Below are 18,784 nucleotides of genomic sequence, written 5' to 3'. Positions count from 1 at the left end.
TTCAGCAACTCTGTATCTCAGCAGAGTTCCTTAGCTGGAAGAATCCTGTTTTAGGTAGCAACCAAGTTCATTATGACCTTTCTTGAGCTCAACTTCTTCCTGTTGGTTATCTCCAGGGGAATGTAATTACGGAGGCAGAGTGACTGATGACAAAGACAGGCGTCTCCTGCTGTCCCTTCTGTCCACGGTCTACTGTAAGGAAATTGAGCAAGATCATTACTATATTGCTCCTGGAGACACTTACTACATCCCTCCTCATGGCTCCTACCAGGTGAGGGGCTCTGCAGTCCCCATGTGGCCAGGGGCTGAAGTGTAGGCAAGGAGGGCCCAGGGATAGCCTTGGGCTTCCTAATTTAGGTCCATAAGCTATTTCCAATATTCCAAAAAGCCTCTAAGAGAGACATCATTACTGTTTAATGAAAACTGGGTATTTGATGGATAAGTCCTTCTCAAAATATGAAGTTCATCTTGGAGAGTTAAGAGGAAAGATGGCTAAGATGAGGCCTTACTAGTAAACAGGCTGGAAATTGGTACTTGAAAACAAAGGTTCAGGAGGGGAAAGGACAGAAAAACTGGACGGAAGAATGGGACCAGGAAGAAAACAGGAAACCTATAAGAGATTGAAAAGGGCTTTCTTTTATTGAGCACCTATTACATGCCAAGGCCTACCCCTCTGTAACCTCACTTATCTTCTCATTTACAGATAGGGAAACTGGTGATCAAATCACACAATTTGTTTGCAATAGAACTATGATCTGAACCCAGTTGTGTCTGAGTGCAAAGCCAGAACTATGGGGGGAACAGGGAGAGGCTAGGGGTGGGAGAGGAGATACTCAGACCTCTAGCTTCATACTCACTCCCCAGAAAACCATATGAGGAAGAGCTTGGGGTGTGGACGAGGGGAGAGGAGTGGTGTGTGCGGCAGTGAGCAGTTACCAATCCAGTATGATTCTTTCTTGGGTTAGGTCCGGCCAAGCCCTGAGTGATCTCTGGGTTTTGTTTAACTGAAGATTTCCTTTCCAGTCCTATATAGACTATCTCAGGAACCTACCCATCACAGCCCACCCAGAAGTCTTTGGCCTCCATGAGAATGCTGACATCACCAAGGATAACCAGGAAACCAACCAGCTGTTTCAAGGGGTGCTGCTGACCCTCCCTAGGCAGTCAGGAGGGAGTGGCAAGTCCCCTCAGGTAACCAGGCTTGGGGCAGGAGACATAATTCCATTTTCCAGGAAGTTTTCCACCTGGTAGTCACACAGGATTGTGGCTGATGACCAGGAAGGCAGAAAAGTAGAAGTCTGGCAGACCCCTGAGGGAGGGTATGGGTGTTCAGGTCTTCCTGCTGAGAGTCCTTAAATACAGACCTAGAAGAACACCAGTGTTTCCAGACTGTCAGCAGCTCCTGTATACCCCTCATGACTCGTTGCTATACCCATATATCATCTATACTCCATTTACATAATGTTTAAACCTAAATCTCTTTTGCTTAAAAACATTTCTTTTAAAAACTGCAAATTACAAAAAATAAAATAAATCAATAAAAAAAATAAATAAAAAAAAAATAAAAACTGCAAATTATTACCATAAACAGAAACCCAATGTCATTCCCATAAAGTCACAACAGCCACTAAAAGAAAGCTAAATGGTTATTAGGTTCTTCACAGATGATGTTGCTGAGGCCCTGCTGGCTCTTGTGGAAAGGGGAAGATCAGCCAATGTTACAGAGCATTTAATTAGCACTGATCTGAGACTTTGTCCTTGAGAAGAATGAGAAGGGTGGCTTAAACTTGAAAAGAGAGTGACTTTCTCACTATGTGATTCAACACGATTTGCTCCATGTCCTAGAAACACCTAGAATCATTTTGAGTGCCTTTCATGGTTAGTCCATGCTTTATGAAGCACAGACCCATCCCACCATCCTCAGTCTACAGCTGGGGGTGAAATGAGCCCAGTGAGAGGAAGAGACCTGCTTCAAAGCATTCATCAACTCAGAGGCACAGCCAGACCCAGGGCCATGATCTCCTGATGCCACCACACCCTCTTCTTTCCTATTCTTCCTGTCCCTTCCCCACCTTCTGAGCTACCCCAGGTTTAAGCCCTCTCAGCTATAGATTTCTCTTGATTTGGCTCATAGTGCTATAAGTGAGAATAGGTATGAAGATAAAGCAGCCTGCCTGGTCTCAGTGGGAAGAGGGAAGAGGGAATGAAGTGTGTGTTCCAAGCCTCTCAGATCCACAGGATAGCAGAGCTCTCTGTCTCTGCCACACCCAGGTCCTACTTCCTCCTTGTTCCTCTAGGCCTGTCCCCTCTCCACTTGGCCAACTCTCATTGCCCTGGCCCATTCTTGTTCAATATTAAGGAATGACCTACTGGGAATGACCTACTGCCTTCCCAGGTATCCTATCCTGTCACTGGCACTGAGCAAGAGATCTGTACTGTGAGCTGGTCCCAAGACACTGGCTGAGGTTGCTGTGGGAGATGGTCTCCTAGGGCTAACCTTAAAGACAGGAGGAGTTTGCCAGGATTCAGTGCTGCCCTGAGGCTATCTGGCTGAGCAGGAATTCCCTGCTCAGCCCTCAGGCACTTGCTTCAGGATAGGGCTCTCATTACTCTACTTTTTTACTTTCTGAGCCAAAAGGTGATGCCTTCCTAAAGACCAGTAGAGAGGTGAGGGACCTCCTTTCCCCCAGGCAGAACTGGCTTCTGTAGGAGAGTCCCAGAAAGGTCATACAGACTGTGATTAAAAAGACTAATGCTCATTGGTTCAGGTTTACCCAGACAAAACCACAGCGCACAGTCCTTGTTTCTTATTCACCTCTCTACTGTCTGTACTTTAAGGAAGTGGTTCAGGAGCTGGCCCAGGACATACTCTCCAAGCTACCCAATGACTTTGACCTGGAAATGGTTGTGAATTTGTACCCTGTGGTCTATGAGGAATCCATGAACACTGTCCTAAGGCAGGAACTCATCAGATTCAACAGGTGGGTCAGGTGGTCTTACTTGGACCCTGGGAGTTGGAGTGTAGGGGTATGATCTAATGGCAGTAACTGATGTGTACCCTTGATTAGGATTGCTGTGCAGAGGAAGTGGTCTGCCCCACCCATAGGGAGGTCTATAAATAGGGCCATCCCAGTGTGTGTTCACTTACAGTTAAATCGTATTTTCTCTTCATTCTCTCCCACTCATTAATATGGCACCTGCAAAGTCAGATTAAAACAAATACTTGGGACGCCTGGGTGGCTTAGTGGTTGAGGGTCTGCCTTCAGCTCAGGTTGTGATCCTGAGGTCCCAGGATCGAGTCCTGCATCAGGCTCCCCTCAGGGAGCCTGCTTCTCCCTCTGCCTATGTCTCTGCCTCGGTCTCTGTGTCTCTCATGAAAAAAATAAATAAATAAAATCTTAAACAAAAACAATACCAAACAGGCTAATAGTAAAGGTAACTGTTAGAATCACTTTTCATAAACCTTTAGTGCCAGATATGACGCCTAGCACCATGCATGTGTTTGCATTCAAGCCATAGTATAGTCTTTTGAAATATGCAGTTAGTAATCCCTCTACCACCATTTTACAGATTAAAAACTGTAGGGTTTTTCAAGGTCACATGGTCATTCAGTGATAGAACTGAGTTTGAGCCCAGCTGTCTGATCCCAGAACCCATGTACTTAACCAATATGTGAAATCCGTGTGAACAGAGAAAGTGGTGGAGAGAAGTTTATCCCATTATCCTAACCGTGTAGCGAAGGGGTGTTATGGATGGGCTGGCTGTGGGGCTCAAACTCTCTGGCCCTCTTCACTTCAATTACTGTATATAGCTCAGAGCCCAATAGATAGATAGTCTTGATTTGACTTCTAAATAAAACTGAAAAGATTCTCAAAGACCATCTGTGCCAAATGAGAAAACTTCTCACTTCTGCCTTTGAATCCAAGGTTCTTACTGCTTCTAGTTCTTCATCTGTTACTGTCTCCATTTTGCTCATTGGTCATTGCTCAGTTTTAGGGACAGCCCTGACTCTGAAGGACAAGAGAACTAGAAGAATGTCATCTAAAAAGTCCTTGCCTTCCCAGTTTTAGGATTATTCTCTAGAGTCAACAGGCAGTTGGCCATAAGGGGGAACAAAGCAAAGTATGCGGTGTGAGCCAAGGATGCAGCAGCACTGCTGTGAGTCAGATACCTTGGCATGATAGGATGTAGTTGTCACTCATCCAGATATTAAGCCTAATGGCTTCTCTCTTCTGCCACTCATCCTTTCCTAAGGTCACTAGAGCTCTTCCTCTGTGGTAGCAGGAGCTTTCACTAGCCTGGCCACTGATCATTGTAATAGAAGAGAACAGGGTAACAGCACTCTTACTTTCCAAAGATGGTCAGGATTAATCACATTGAGTAATATTCTTACATTCCCCCCACTACCTTTTTTTGACCTGTTCACTGAGTGATATGAGAAGCCCAAAATGATGAGGTGACAGTTCAGCTTCCAATTCAGGAGAACCATTATTGTGTCTTCTGGGGCATATGTTCCTTCCCTGGGTACTAAAACTTTGAAACAGAGCTCATATTTGCAAAAATAAAAAGCTCCTGCAAGTATATCATTAGGTGTAATAGCTACTCCTCTGTGGTATAATCCCTCAGGTAGTCAGTTTGCCCCCTGACTCCTCAGCAATGCACCTAATTTACTCTTAATATGAATATTTAGTGGTTACACATCCAGGAATCTCTTTCTTGTATTTGATCATTCTCATATCCATTTGGCTGAGATTCCAGAAGTCTTTGGAGATGACAGGTTTTCTCTGGTGGCATGTTCTTTGGCACTCTCAGGTGAATTCCCTCTGGGCTTGGCCAGGTCTCATAACACAGAGGCCAGAGAGAAAGGCAAGCAATCTTGGCTTCTCCCAGACTATCCTTCAGCTGCCTTTTCTCAGGCATGGACCTCATAATCTATAAAAAGAACATCTTTGACAATATGGATCAAACCCCTTCAAATTGTATTACCTTTTCTTAAAAAGGATTTATTTACTTATTTGGGAGAGAGAGTTAAAGGGAGAGAATACAGAAGTAGAATGGAGAAACAGAGGGAGAGAGAAACTTAAGCAAACCCCATGCCCAGCGCAAAGCCCAACATGGGACTCGATCTCACAACCCCAATGTCATGACCTGACCCAAAACCAGGAGTCAAAACCTTAACCTAATATGCTACCCAGGCACCCCAATTGGGTTACCTTTTGACCCAGAAACTCTACCATTAGCAGGAAAATCATTATTAGTTTCCACAAAGAGTGATATGGTTGGATGTCCCTAGCAATGTTGTTTACAATGACAACAAACCTAGAAATACCATGATTCAACATTAGGGAAATTGTTAAATAAAATGAAATATATTGCAGTCATTAAAAAGGATGATTTCGGTCTCTATTGAATTAGAAAGATGCTCCCTATATGCTAAGAGAAAAAAAGATAGAAAAAATGTGTTTACATATAGAAAAATTTGGAAAGATAAACATCAAAGTTATCTTTGGGTGATAAGATACTGGGTGACTTAATTTTTTTCTCATCTTAATAATTTTTCTACAATGAACTTATATTACTCTATGACCTTTGGAAGAGGGGAAAAGTGAAAGGAGACCTCATGTCAGTGTACTTGGGTAGAAGAAACCTGGACAGCCTGGCTGAGCCAGCTCCTTTGTTCTTGCAGGCTGACCAAAGTGGTTCGAGGAAGCCTCATTAATCTTGGCCGAGCCATCAAAGGGCAGGTCCTGATGTCCTCAGAGCTGGAGGATGTCTTCAGTAGCATGATCGTGGGTAAAGTGCCAGCCATGTGGATGGCCAAGTCCTACCCATCACTAAAGCCACTGGGGGGCTATGTGGCTGACCTGCTGGCCCGCCTGGCCTTCTTCCAGGTACCTGGGAGTCAGGGTAACTGAGCATCTGCATGTTCATTCAGGTGGAGAGGACTTCATGAAACGGATTGAACACACACTAGAAAGAGTCTTCCCAGACTTGAGGAGGAAGAGGCAGGGGGGAGACTTTTCAGAGTCTTTGGAAAGATTATAGCCTCTATAGAGGCAGGAGTAGGAACTAGAATAAATGTCACAAACTGGTGGCTCATGGGCCAGATTTGACTAATAGATATATTTGGTTTGGCTGCCTGGTAATTTAAATTTTTTGAGCTAACATGTAAACATTGAATTATTACACATAAAAATCCAGGTATTTGTCCTGCAAAGAAAGGGAAGACTTGAAACAATGGGCCTGCATTCCTGAACCGCAACTGTTAGGAGATGAGTGGCTATTGCTTACTTTAGACATGGCACATAGTTTCCACTGCTATAGTCTTCACTAGTCTCTCTTGTATCCCTGACACAGCCTGCACCTATGCTTTTCTTAAAGTAGAAATATATATCTTCGTACCTTTCAAAAGTGGGAAAAATATAAGCTAAACTGAGAGGGCTGCCTATTTTAAAAAAAATGAGAAAAAACATCTTTCTTAATGGGACTCATTTACATTACCTGCCTTTGAACTATCTTTGATGTGTTGTTGATTTTGAATTTTTATTTCTGTGCCTCTCCAGGAATGGATTGACAATGGGCCCCCTGTGGTCTTTTGGATCTCTGGATTCTACTTCACACAGTCTTTTTTGACGGGTATCTCTCAGAATTACGCCCGGAAACACACCATCCCCATTGACCACATCGGATTTGAGTTTGAGGTAGATGTGCTTTGGGTTAGGCCAGCTCGAGGGACCAACCAGGGAAAGCAATGTTGCCTATTTCTTATGAGTCCAAACATTTGGATGTATTAAGGCCCAAATGTTTCTGAGATGGTACAAGTAAAGTATTTAGCATAACTTAAAATAGCTCCAAAGTTATGCCTGACAGAATCAGAGGATTCCCAAGTCTTTGTCTCTGTATATATACAAGGAATCTTTCCAGAGGAAAACTCTGCCACTATTATACCAAGAAAAATTAAAGCATCTTCTCCCACTGTTTATTCACCATGGTGGACTCTTAATTTGGAAGGATGTGGATGGTCTTGGGTAGTCTTTTGCTTGAAGTCAAAGGAATGTCCAGTAATCAAATATCACTCTGTCCATACATGGAGAGAAAGGAGTAAGATCCTGTTGTTGGGAGGTTGCAGACTGGTTGTCTAGGTCTTAATTTAGTTTATGAATGAACTTGATTGTCTTTGAAGACATCATTAAGCTGAAAATAATGCAATATAGTAACAAAATAACAGGGATAAACATTGGAGAAAAACAATAAAATCATATTTTTGGTGTTGAAATGATTATATAATTAGAAATCCTAAAGACTCTAGAAATACACCTATCAGAATACTGATAGAAATATACCTATCAGAATACTGATACTCTAGAAATACACCTATCTGAATAGGTATCAGAATACTGTTATGGTGGCTGGATACTGGTTAAATATACAAAAATCAATAGCCTTTTCCTATTCTAGGAATAAGTACTTAGAAGTAAAAATGTGAAAAATATTTTATTCACAATAACAGAAAATTAGAATTTGACTGATTTTAAATGGATTTTGTGATCTCTGGTTCCCCATAATCTCCACCATTCCTTGTTTTACTATACTTGGACCATTTTCTGTACTTATCTGAAGGAATTTGACTTTACCACCTCTGAATCTAAACAGTGGTGTGCTGGAGCTGGCTCATATCAATTCACCATAGCCAGTTTGTTGCTGGTTATTACATAGTTGATAGCTGACACTGACCGTGTATACCATAGAAATCAACAAAAACTACAAGTCAAGGCTTTATTTCTCCCTACCAGAGAACTGTTTTACCAGCATGTGTCTGAATCTAACTCCTCACTTTATGTATCCAGATCCAGAAAGGGAAAGGACTGTGCAAGGTTGTTAATCTAATTATACTTAATGTGGCCTCCTGACTCCTACATTAGTGCATTCTCTATCCCCACCATATATAAGGGCACCATGCTGACTAGGAATCAGACTTGGTCCATGTGTGAAGGCAGAAGTATTATTACAGAGACCCCAGTGTCCTGGGAAATGCCTATTGGGAAAAGCAGACATTATAGCAGATTTTCTAATCTCTTAATGCTGCCCCATTTAGGGAAAAGGCATAAGAACTTACAAGATTCCTCTCTTCCAGGTAACCACACAAGAAACGGTCATGGAGAGTAGCCCAGAAGATGGGGCCTACATAAAAGGCCTATTCTTAGAAGGTGCCCGCTGGGACAGGAAAACAATGCAGATTGGGGAGTCTTTCCCCAAAATTCTCTATGACCCATTGCCCATTATTTGGCTAAAACCTGGGGAAAGTGCAATGTTTCTGCATCAGAACATTTATGTGTGTCCAGTCTACAAAACAAGTGCCCGAAGAGGCATCCTTTCCACCACAGGCCACTCAACCAACTATGTGCTCTCCATTGAACTACCAACAGACAGGCCCCAGAAGCACTGGATAAACCGAGGGGTGGCCTCTCTGTGCCAGCTGGATAATTAATGGCATCTGTCTCAATGCAGAAAATAAAAGGCATTTCATTCTCGACCACAACCTAGCTTTCCTTTCGTAAGAGGCACGTGGTATGATGATGATGGTGGCAGTTATATTAATAGAGCACTTGCTATTATGAGCCAGTATTTCAGAGCAGCCCTATAAAGTAGGTTATTATTATCATCATTTTATGGCTGCAGATATCATGATACAGAGAAGGTAAGTAAGATCTTCCAAATCAGATAGCTACGAAAATAGTGGAGCCTGGATTTGAATACTGACAGTGGGACTCTTTCTTCAACCTAGACCTTTAGTCATTTGGCTAAGCACCTTTGTGTTTTTTTCCTGTTGGTTTCACTATAACTGCCACTGAAGTTTTAATTGCTGCTTTCCTATTGTGTTTCTATGCACTAACATCAGAGTCTCTCAGGTTCAGAGGATTACTTTCATTTTTTAAGGCTTTGATATATTTGAAAAACACTTTTCACAACAATCTTATGTGGTTTAGGGTATTACTATGGCCATTTTAGAGATGCAAAAATGGAGGCTTAGAAAAATAACTAGCCCAAGGTTCCACAGTTCATCAGTGGTAGAACTGAGACACAAATACTTCTCTACTAGCCTGCAATATGCGTATATATTTCAGGAATAAAGGAGACATGAGAGAACCAGTATTTGTTGCGTGCCTCCTGTGTGCCATGGGTTGTTTATTTATTTATTTGTGTGTGTGTGTATGTGTGCCTCGGCTTTTAGATGTCTTGTTTGTTCCTAACAGTCTCTCCCTCTGGAGGTTCAGGAAGATTATGTAACTTGCCTAAAATCACCTAGCTCTTTCATATTGCAGAGTCAGGTTTTGAGGCAAGGTCTGTCTGGCTCTAGAACCCATGCATTTTTCACTGCCACATGCTGCCTCCCAGTCAACGACTTATTCATAACTATGTTATGATGTAGAATCTTAAATGTGTGGCTGCAACACCTATGTCCAAAAAATTTCTAGTTTATACTGTTTCCCCCCAGGGCTAGCTAGAAGAGAGTCCTGAGGCATATGAACATCACCTTCTTGATATATTTACTTCTCAACTAACTCCTTCACTTAGTGCTTTGGCTTTAAGTGACTTCCTTCAGGGCATTCCACTGGCCAGTTCATTGTTGAGCAAAGACATAAGGCTGTTTGAGTCTAATGTGTCTGCTGGTTTCTCTGCCTCTTCAACTAGAAGAAATGACCTCAGGGTCTTTGTTTTTCCTGAATGTGGGAAGCTTCTGAGAACCAAACAAACATGTTCCAGAAACCTTTTCATGGAAACATGGAGTTGATAAAATTCTGATTAAGAACCTTGAATTCTGAGATTAGCAAATTATCTGATCCTAGAAATTAAGTACAAAAGGGCAGTTCCTCAGATCTTGCCAGGAGGTAATAAAGAAACAGCAAAGAGGAGCAGTCTCTTTCAGCTCAATGTAGGTAGCTTACTAGTTATTTTTTTGAGAAAGACAGTCCCTCCCCCCACACCCCCAGTGGGAGAGAGAAAATCAGAATGAATAGAGAGCTGGAACTGCCATTATCATTCCAAGTAAGATTGTTAGTCATGTGAGATGGAAAGATGGTCAGGATCCCAAATGCCTTAATCTTGGACTGGTTAAATCATATTGTAAGCTTTAAGGCAGTGAGGGGGTTGCTAAGAGAACAATTGAATTTTAATTATCTAACCCCCAGCTTCAGCAACAAAAAGCTGAGGGAGGCAGGGACTGACTTTCATTCCTCAGGGGTCAAGGGACAGAATGTTTCTGTACGATGGATTAAATTTTTGTAATTTAAAAAATTTCCTCCACTTTGAAAAGAAAGAGTGCCCTAAATTTGAGGTCATTTTCTACTAGGGCCAATGTGATAATTAATGTCTTCCCCTGGGAAAGAGCAGTATGTTCTTCAGAAATCCTGGTGAGTTAGAGGCTGGAGTCCTGGGGCAGAGATGGCCAGAGACAGCTTGGTGAGAAGCTGCAGGTCCTGCCTATAAATAGCTCAGAAGATAACATCAGACAAACATTGTCACCAAGCTAGTTTTTGCTCTTTAAAAATCTAGCTGTTGGGTAAATAGTTTTCAGTCCTTGTCAGTGTTGGAAGAAAATTTCATTGAAAGAGGGGACATAGGGATGATAAATTCTACTTTTAAAAGACCAAAGATGAAAAAAAAAAAAAATAAGACCAAAGATGATGGGAGGAAAAAGAAGCTATTATAAACATAACTTATATGGAAGTTTTGACAGTAAATTGACAATTATGTTTCTGGGTATTAGAATATACATCTTTGCAAAGGAGGCTAGGCATATAAAATGCACATTTAGGTAAGATTCCTGGCACATAGAAGACACTCAGGAGATGGACTTCCATTTTGGAAGAGGTTGGGTGGGAAGGGTGGTTTCTACACTTTGACAGAGTTAAAGGCAAAGGTTGCACAGTCAAAATCACCTTGAATTACTTAGAAAGGGACCAGGAAAGAGAAAGGCAAGCCATGTCTCAGTTGGTCCAGCAGAGCCAGTTTTTCCTCCAATGCAAGAACAGATCACTGTTTCAATGGTTGATCATCAGATAAGTACTTGATTTCATAGGCCCTATGTTTCATGAGAAAATGCTTAAACCCTAGAACCACATCTGAGCAGGGTACACTTCCACAGTGAGACCAGATTTGAAGGAGAGTGATAGAACAGCAGATTCATGTTTCCCAATTCAAGCGAGTCTAGGGTTTATGCTTACTCAATGGCCAACACATCTGTCAGCACATTTAAATTTCTCGTCTCTCTTCACCAAAGATTGTGTTCAATATGCATATGCTAGTGCCACAGTTGATATGTTCTCCATGTCCTTGCCAAACTCTATAGTACTTACCCTCAGCATGAAAGTGTATGCTTTTGCTCACAGGTGCAGGTTTTGGGATTGAAATATAATGTTTACTTTGACTGAAAGGATCTAGGTGACAAGGGATTCTTACATTTAGGTATGGGCAGGAAGTTATATCTGCTGCTTCTGAGGGTCACAAAGCCATTTTGGAAAAGAATAGAGAAAGACCAAAATTGATATAGGTTTGTCTTTATTGGTGATGCTCATTCTCTTTGGAGGTCAAAAGGAATAATAATGAGGTACACATGACTTGCCATGGGACTCCACACATGCAGGGGTATAAATCTTTTATATTTTGATTTCTCTTTGTACCATTTCTGTTTAGACATAATTTGAAACCTGGGTTGGCCCTTGTACTTTCTAATGTTAAGATAAAATACTTATAATGAATGCAGCAGTATGGGTTTCAAGTGAGCCTTTCAGATCCTATGTGCATCCTTAAGACAGGCCTTAAGATAAAGTAAACATATGTGCATTTACTTAACACAACTACTTTGGTGTATGTTGGGGGAAGGGATGGGTCTCAAGTAAAATTTCCATGAAACAATACACTCAATCCAATGATGCACTTAAGAAAAAAAAGATATATTTATCTTAGAGAAAGCACAAGCAGGGGGAGGGGAAAGAGGGAGAGAGAGAGAATCCACAAGCAGGTTCCTGCTGAGAGAGGAACCCAACACAGGGCTCCCAAGACCTTGGAATCAGAACCTGAGCTGAAATCATCAGATGCTTAACCAACGGAGCCACCCAGGCATCTGCAATGAGGCACTCCAATGAGAAGTTTATCTGGGAATTGGGAAGGTCAAAAGATAATAGAACATACACAAAGAAACCCACTTTCAAGCAAGCCTTTGTGTTTTAAGCAAAAACTCTGGGGAAAAAGCCTAAAAATATTCTGAAGGTGGTATATAGTTTTATAGTTGCTATGAGAACTTCCAGCAACTGGCTAATTTCTTCATATCAGCTGGCATGTTTGGCAAATGGCATTTCCATGAAAAAGCTTTGTCATCCTTGTCTTCCTTTTACAGGCCTTAGTCTTGTTTCCAAATGATGCTTCAGTGAGGGTGTAAGCTCTAGGGTTAGTGTCATCCATGTAGGCAACAAGATTCTGATGAACTGTAAAGATGTGTGAGCACAGATCATGGGGTGAATACCAATATTTTTGAGGTTTTTAAGAAGATACTTAAATTTTTGCCCCTAATCAAGCAGAAGGGTTTTGTCATCTGGTTTACATTCAAGACCTAGTTGGCTCATCATTCTGAGAAACAAATTTTCTTCTGGGTTAGGAAATCTCATCATGAGACTTGAGATATACTGGTTTGGAAAATTTCCTCAGTTTTTCCTGGCTTCGAAGTCCCCGGCCTCGTAGTGGGGTAAGGCCCATTGGAGGCAGATGAATCTGAATAATGAGAACAAGAATAATGATAATATTAAGAATGATAATCATTACAGCAGCTTATACTCATTGAGATTTTACTAGGTACCGTGCTCTCTGCTAAGCACTAAGTCTACACTGATTCATTAATCCTTTAAGTCCTCATACACATTAATCCTTACAATAATCTTATAAGGAATTAGATAATGTCTATAGATGAGAAATAGAGGCTCACAAGTTAAATACCTCAAGCTACTATGTACTTTAAGTGGTAGAACGAGGATTTGAACACAGATCTGATTCTAGAGCTTGTGCTCTTTCATACTGCCTCCATGGAGGGAAAAATGACTACAGATCACATGATGAGATGAGACTCCAAAGAAGAAAAGAAAAAAAGTTTGTGTATACAAAGCTATAGTAAGAAACTGGGACCAATCTAAATGTCTACTAAATGGCTGCTGGGTAAATTATGGCACACTCTTGTAACAGGATACAGCAGCAACCATTTAAAAAGATGGGAAGCAGAAATGACCAGAACAGATGAAGTAAACTAAGCAAGCAGCAAACAGTATGCCCAGTATTCCATGTACATTAAGAAAATGTATGTACACAAATATAGAAACAAAGACAAAGGATATATTGCCCAAATTAGGTTGAGCCGGTACAGTATAAAATTGTTGTTTTTCTAGGTCAAGAGTAGGACACATAATTTCATATGGCCTAACCTAGCTGGTACAGTGCTAACTTCCACAGGGTGAAAACTTTGGACCATTTTCACTTTCAACCTCATGCACTTCCCTTTAATGCTATTAACAACAAATCTGTCCTTCATTATAAGGAAAATAAAATTATTTCCATAAAAAAGATGAAAGTCAAAAAGAGAAAGTTATATAAATATAAGCTAGCATTCCCTTCTACATGTGGGAGAGTTGTAAGAGTATGAGAAATCAGGCATCAATTGGCATTTTAGTTTGTTGTGATGGGTTGGGGGCATGCAAAGATAGCTTACTTCCAACACGCCTGCTACAGAAGCTCTAGGCTTCTCGGCAAACGCTAGCCCTCTTGGTATGCGTTCTTGGAAATAACTGGGTTGGTGAGGATAAGTACCTACCACAAATTAATTGGAGTCACACTTACTGGCCTTGGATAAGGAATCTGGTAATGTAGTCCAATTTCAATCCTGGCTGTGCATTCATCTATACACTGTTTAATCAGGTCTGTGTCTGTGAGCTATTAAAAGAGGAAAATGGGTAAGATTCTTAGCATCTTTCTAATGCTCCTTATGTAGAGGTGTACATCTTCAATTTTCTCAGCTCACCAGCCAGTAAATGAAATGTTGATTATTTGAAAAATCAAAAGCAATTTAACATAAAATTTACTGTGGATTTTAAACTTTTAAAAAATTATTTAATAGGGTAATATGAACACATAGTAAAACATTTTTCATATAATACAAAAAGATTTAAAAACGAAGTCTTCCTTTAATCTCTGTCACAGTTCCCCTTCTCAAATACAATAGTTGTTAGCAATTTCTTTCTTGTCCTTCCAGGGATATTCTATGTAGATATAAGCCTAAATATATATATTTTGGTTTTTTTCCTTAAACAAATTATAGCTCACTTTGTTTTGACCCTTGCTTTTCCCCCTAACAACTTGAAGCTCCTTCTAGATTTACAGAGAGCTGCCCATTCTTTTTAATAGATGCACAAAACTCCAACATAAAGCCATGTTATAATTTAATCAATCTTTTTCTGATGGACATTTAGGTTATTTCCAGTCTTTTGCCATTATAAACAATTTTATTATGGATCCCTCTAAAATTGTTTTTGGCTTACATGCAAATATATCTAAAAGATAAATTTCTGGAAAATGCAGGGTCAAAGGGTATATGTTCATGCATTTTGAATTCTTACAGATATTCCCTCTAGATTCAAACTACTCTCTAAGAGATTGTACCAATTTATATTCCCACCAACACTGAATGAGAATGCTTCTTCACGTCCTCCACATGTTGACCAAACTTTAACTGAATTGTTTTAGCAAATGCTGTCTAGAAGCTCCCTAAGTAAGATATCAGAGAATGATCCACCTCTTCTTTTGAACTGTAAACTTCCTTGCTCATTGGTAAGGGGAAGAAACAGCTTTTTAAATTCCCAACTAGTAAAATTATGGTAGTCCAGTTTCAAGTAAAGAAATCACAAGTTCATTCCAAAAAACAGAATGCCAGGCAGAAGCACAGAAACCCTTTCTTTCCAAGGATGGAAAATGAGTTGACACATGGCTCTGCTGAGTTTGCAAGTGGGCCTCAAAGCAGACTTGGGATTGCACCAGTCCCAGATGACACCCACAGTGACGTCTGGGCCAGTGAGGCTTGGAAATTCCAAGGGCGTGCCTGTCCTATGGTACCTTTTGGAGCAGAGAAGGGTTCTAGGAACTGCAATGCACAGAACTAGAGCTGGGTCCCTTGGGGCAGAGGCTCAGCTTTCTGACCTCTGGGCTTCTCAGAATCTGTTGCTCTGATGTCCACATCAGGAATAGATTTCCATGTTCCCATTTGCCATTAGGATTCAGAGCAATTCATGAGATACTTTTGGATTATTATTAAGCTCTTACAAGCAAGTGAAGTTCCAAGAAACAACTTCTATCTGCATAAGGGACTGGGGAGAAAGGAGCCCCTGATAAAGATATGTATGGTTAAGGGGGCTGAGGGGCCCTAGGACTCCAGCTGTCCATCTGAATAAGTCTGGGTTACAGTTCTCCAAACTCAGTCATTTAGAGGCTGCTTTCATGATTCTGCTAGATCCACACACCATTTATACTCATATTAAACTTTTTCTTCTTTAAATATTATGCTTTATCCTAAGCATAGTATTTGTAAAATCATCTGATATTTTATTATCTTTCTAATACATGGCAAAACAAGTACACATTTTAAAATTAAAGACTCATATACCTCCTCCCCAGGCATAACAAAATAATCTCACTCATGTAGCATCACTGGCACATACGCTTCCCTATGGCTCATACCACACTGGGCCAGTTCAAGCAGAGGCAAAGGAAAGCTTGATTACTGCCATAACTGAAAACCCAAAGAGTTTTGAGAAGTCCTCACATAAATGAGCCTGAAAAGATTTACTGGGTACATCCTGCTATGATACCCCCAGCACCGGGCTAGACACGGTGAGGCCCATGGTCCCTGTCTTCAACTATCCAGGCAGAAAAACTCTGATGCATAAAGCTCTAGAAAAAGCATGGAGGCATGTAATTAACAGGGCAATGACTACTGTAGATGGCTACACAGGAATTCAGAAAAGGTTTCTGCCACAGGTTGAGTGAAGGCAGAGAAGTTGAGGAAGACTTCCTGGAGAAGGTAAGTTAAGCCAAAGAATTTTTAAATGCTCATGAATTCAGTGACAACCACAAGGTAGGTCCTATGGGGTATACAAGAAAGTATAAGACATTGTCTGTGTGCTCAAGGAACTGATAATCTGGTTGGGGAGATCACACCAACATAAATGAAATAAGAAAGAAGGTGACCAACTACTTAGGGGAAGGCATAGGTTAGTGGTCTCCCAACTTTTTGATGATCTACTTTTTTTTTTTTTTTAAAGATTTTATTTATTTATTCATGAGAGGACACAGATAGAGGCAAAGACACAGGCGAGGGAGAAGCAGGCTCCCTGTGGGGAGCCCAATGTGGGACTCAATCCCAGGACCTTGGATCATGCCCTAAGCCAAAGGCAGATGCCCAACCACTGAGCCACCCAGGTGCCCAGATTATCTATTCTCAATAAAAATTTTCTGAGCCCACAGCTCCCATTTATGTACTCATATTGATTTATAAATATATTAGTAAGTTCATTAAATGTACCAATAAGCTCATAAAAATACATAAAATAGGGGCACCTGGATGGCTCAGTCCCTTAAGTATTCCATGTACATTAAGAAAATGTATGTACACAAATATACATCATGCCTGTTGTGAGCTTTTTCAGGTGGCAGATGAGAGCCTGAGGCTGGGTATTCAGATATGGGGGGCAGGAATCCTAAAGTGGATGCATGGGCCTCAGCACAGAAGGCTGACTTTCAGAGGCTCCTTACAGTGGGCGGAAGGGTGTGTGGAGAAGACACAGCCAAAAGGGACACAGAAACAGGGGTCAGAGAGGGAAAAGAGAGTAGACTGTCAGGAGATTTCATGAGGGGAACAGTAACAGCATTGATTTTGTGAGATCAATAAGAAGGCAAGAAAAGTCAGAAACTAAGAGTCTCTTTCCGTGCTTTGTGCCAGGCAGTCTTCATAAGAAGCTAATAGCTGATGCTTTATAGTTTATTGAGATGGGTCAAATCAAGCCTCTTACAAATGGTCCTTGACTCCCTGGTGTCTGGGTGTGCAGTTCCGTTAAACTAGCTAGTAGAGGCACTATCTTACCCAATTCTGTGCTCCCAAAGGGCAAATCACTCTTCTAGCCAAAGAGGCTTGAGTTCAAAGAGAAGTTATGAAGGGAGCCCTGTGTCTTAATCCTAATTCTCTTTCCTCTGAATGAGTTTATACTTGGAGGCCTTGAATAGTTTATGAATTGGAAGAAAAAAAAAAAAAGTTTAACTGCACACCTCCTGCTGGAAGAGCTGGTGACAGGCACAAGTGTGTGAAGAACCCTGAAAGCCCTCAGTGGCCTGACTTGTGTCACCTGGCTCATGGTGTCCTCCAAGGGCACAGAGCCATTTGAGACCTGAAACAAATGAAGAGAGAAACCCAGACTGGGCTCTGCTTCCCGGTGGTTGAGCAAGCTAGTGCGCTGTGCCTCTGGGCCCTTTCTGCCCCACACTCTACCACTGTGACCTATACTGCTCAGTCCTCTCAATTTTCGGAAGAAAAAGAACAAACGTCATAAGAAACTGCCCTCCTCCTTACAATCTCCAGTTAGGGTTTACTTACGTTTTTGTTTTTCTGGAACAGTGTTCTGGCTTCATTTAATATGTACTGTTTTTCTTTAATGGTGTCTTCCATCTGCCCTGATGCTGCCTGCCATTTCCTCACAAGCCTGAAAATTCTGCGGTAGAGGCCAAGAACTTCTTGTCGTGTTGCTGTTGTCATCCTCAGACCCACCAAAATAGAAGAGGGAAAATTTGCATGAAAATTCAAATTTTGACAGTAGGCAGCTAGGCAGATGTACATTTTTTTAATCAAGCTCTTTAATTAGTCTAGAAATAATTGCTCTTTCTCAACAGATCTGTTTAGTAGCATTGCCAGAATGGTGCTGTAGGAATATCAGCTATCTCTCAGCTGTCTTTGCATATCATCCCATGGTTGAGAGTTAATGTTTGCCATGACGGCCATGTTTACAAACACAGTAAACCAAAATTCGATTGTGCTATACTTAAAAGCCGTAAATTCTTTACCAGACTAACATAGGAAGATGCATTTAGTGTGTATTTTTGTAAAACTACAATACTCATCAGAATGCCTGGAAAAGGCACATTTTGAATAACTAAATATTCTGGTTCAGTAACTTGAATTTAATGCAGGGGTTGTAAATTTAAGCACCCTTGGGGCTTGCAGATAAAATGAGGAAGCCTGGTTGGGTGGAGACAATAGCCAGATGGAAAGGATGTAACCCCCTGAAAAAGGATAGTTGCTACTTAGCTCCAGGCAGCTGCTGCCACATAGAAATGAGGGCCTAGGGCAGCTCCTGGGTGGCTCAGTCAGTTGGGCGTCCAACTCTTGATTCTGGCTTGGGTCATGATCTTAGGGTCATGGGATCAATCCCCATGTTGGGCTCTGTGCTCAGTGCAGAGTCTGCTTGGGATTCTTTCTCTCTTATCCCTCTGCCCCTCCCCACAACTCTCTAAAATAATGAATAAATAAAATCTTTAAAAAAAAAAACAAATGAGGGCCTAGGAATGCCAGATTTCCAGATACTTTAATAATAGGTAGCAATCCAGATTTCTCAAATGTGAAATCTCAAAAAAGACATTAATTCGTTCTTTTTGAAAGTGTGAGTACCATGAAGGCCAAACAAAATGGGCCTGCAGGCTCCAT

General features: G+C 41.2%; 2 protein-coding genes across 4 annotated transcripts in view; one reads left to right on the top strand and one right to left on the bottom strand.

Moving 5' to 3' along the window:
• The window catches only part of DNAH3 (dynein axonemal heavy chain 3), a 166,069-nt gene extending 157,536 nt beyond the window's left edge, over nt 1–8,533 (top strand). For 2 of the 3 annotated variants that reach the window (XM_077906863.1, XM_077906864.1), the window contains 6 exons: nt 117–271; nt 1,024–1,191; nt 2,839–2,981; nt 5,687–5,891; nt 6,564–6,701; nt 8,135–8,533. In XM_077906863.1, coding sequence (XP_077762989.1) covers nt 117–271; nt 1,024–1,191; nt 2,839–2,981; nt 5,687–5,891; nt 6,564–6,701; nt 8,135–8,488 — 1,163 coding nt within the window. In that variant the 3' untranslated portion in view covers nt 8,489–8,533. Of the gene's footprint in view, nt 1–116; nt 272–1,023; nt 1,192–2,838; nt 2,982–5,686; nt 5,892–6,563; nt 6,702–8,134 lie in introns of those variants that run through there. The other variant, XM_077906865.1, reaches the window with a different exon arrangement.
• A 3,009-nt stretch (nt 8,534–11,542) lies between these two features.
• LYRM1 (LYR motif containing 1) lies at nt 11,543–17,840 on the bottom strand. Its single transcript, XM_077906900.1, has 3 exons — nt 17,681–17,840; nt 13,882–13,974; nt 11,543–12,768 (listed from the first exon to the last, which is right to left on the bottom strand). The coding sequence occupies exons 1-3, from the start codon at nt 17,837–17,839 to the stop codon at nt 12,652–12,654; spliced, it is 369 nt and encodes a 122-aa protein (XP_077763026.1). The 5' UTR covers nt 17,840; the 3' UTR covers nt 11,543–12,651.
• Nucleotides 17,841–18,784: the final 944 nt, after the last annotated feature.

The sequence above is a fragment of the Canis aureus genome, chromosome 8 (genome assembly GCF_053574225.1).
Source record: "Canis aureus isolate CA01 chromosome 8, VMU_Caureus_v.1.0, whole genome shotgun sequence".
NCBI classification, from domain to species: Eukaryota; Metazoa; Chordata; class Mammalia; order Carnivora; family Canidae; genus Canis; species Canis aureus.
Note: the sequence above shows the minus strand (reverse complement) of the source record. Positions and strands in the feature narration are given on the sequence as shown.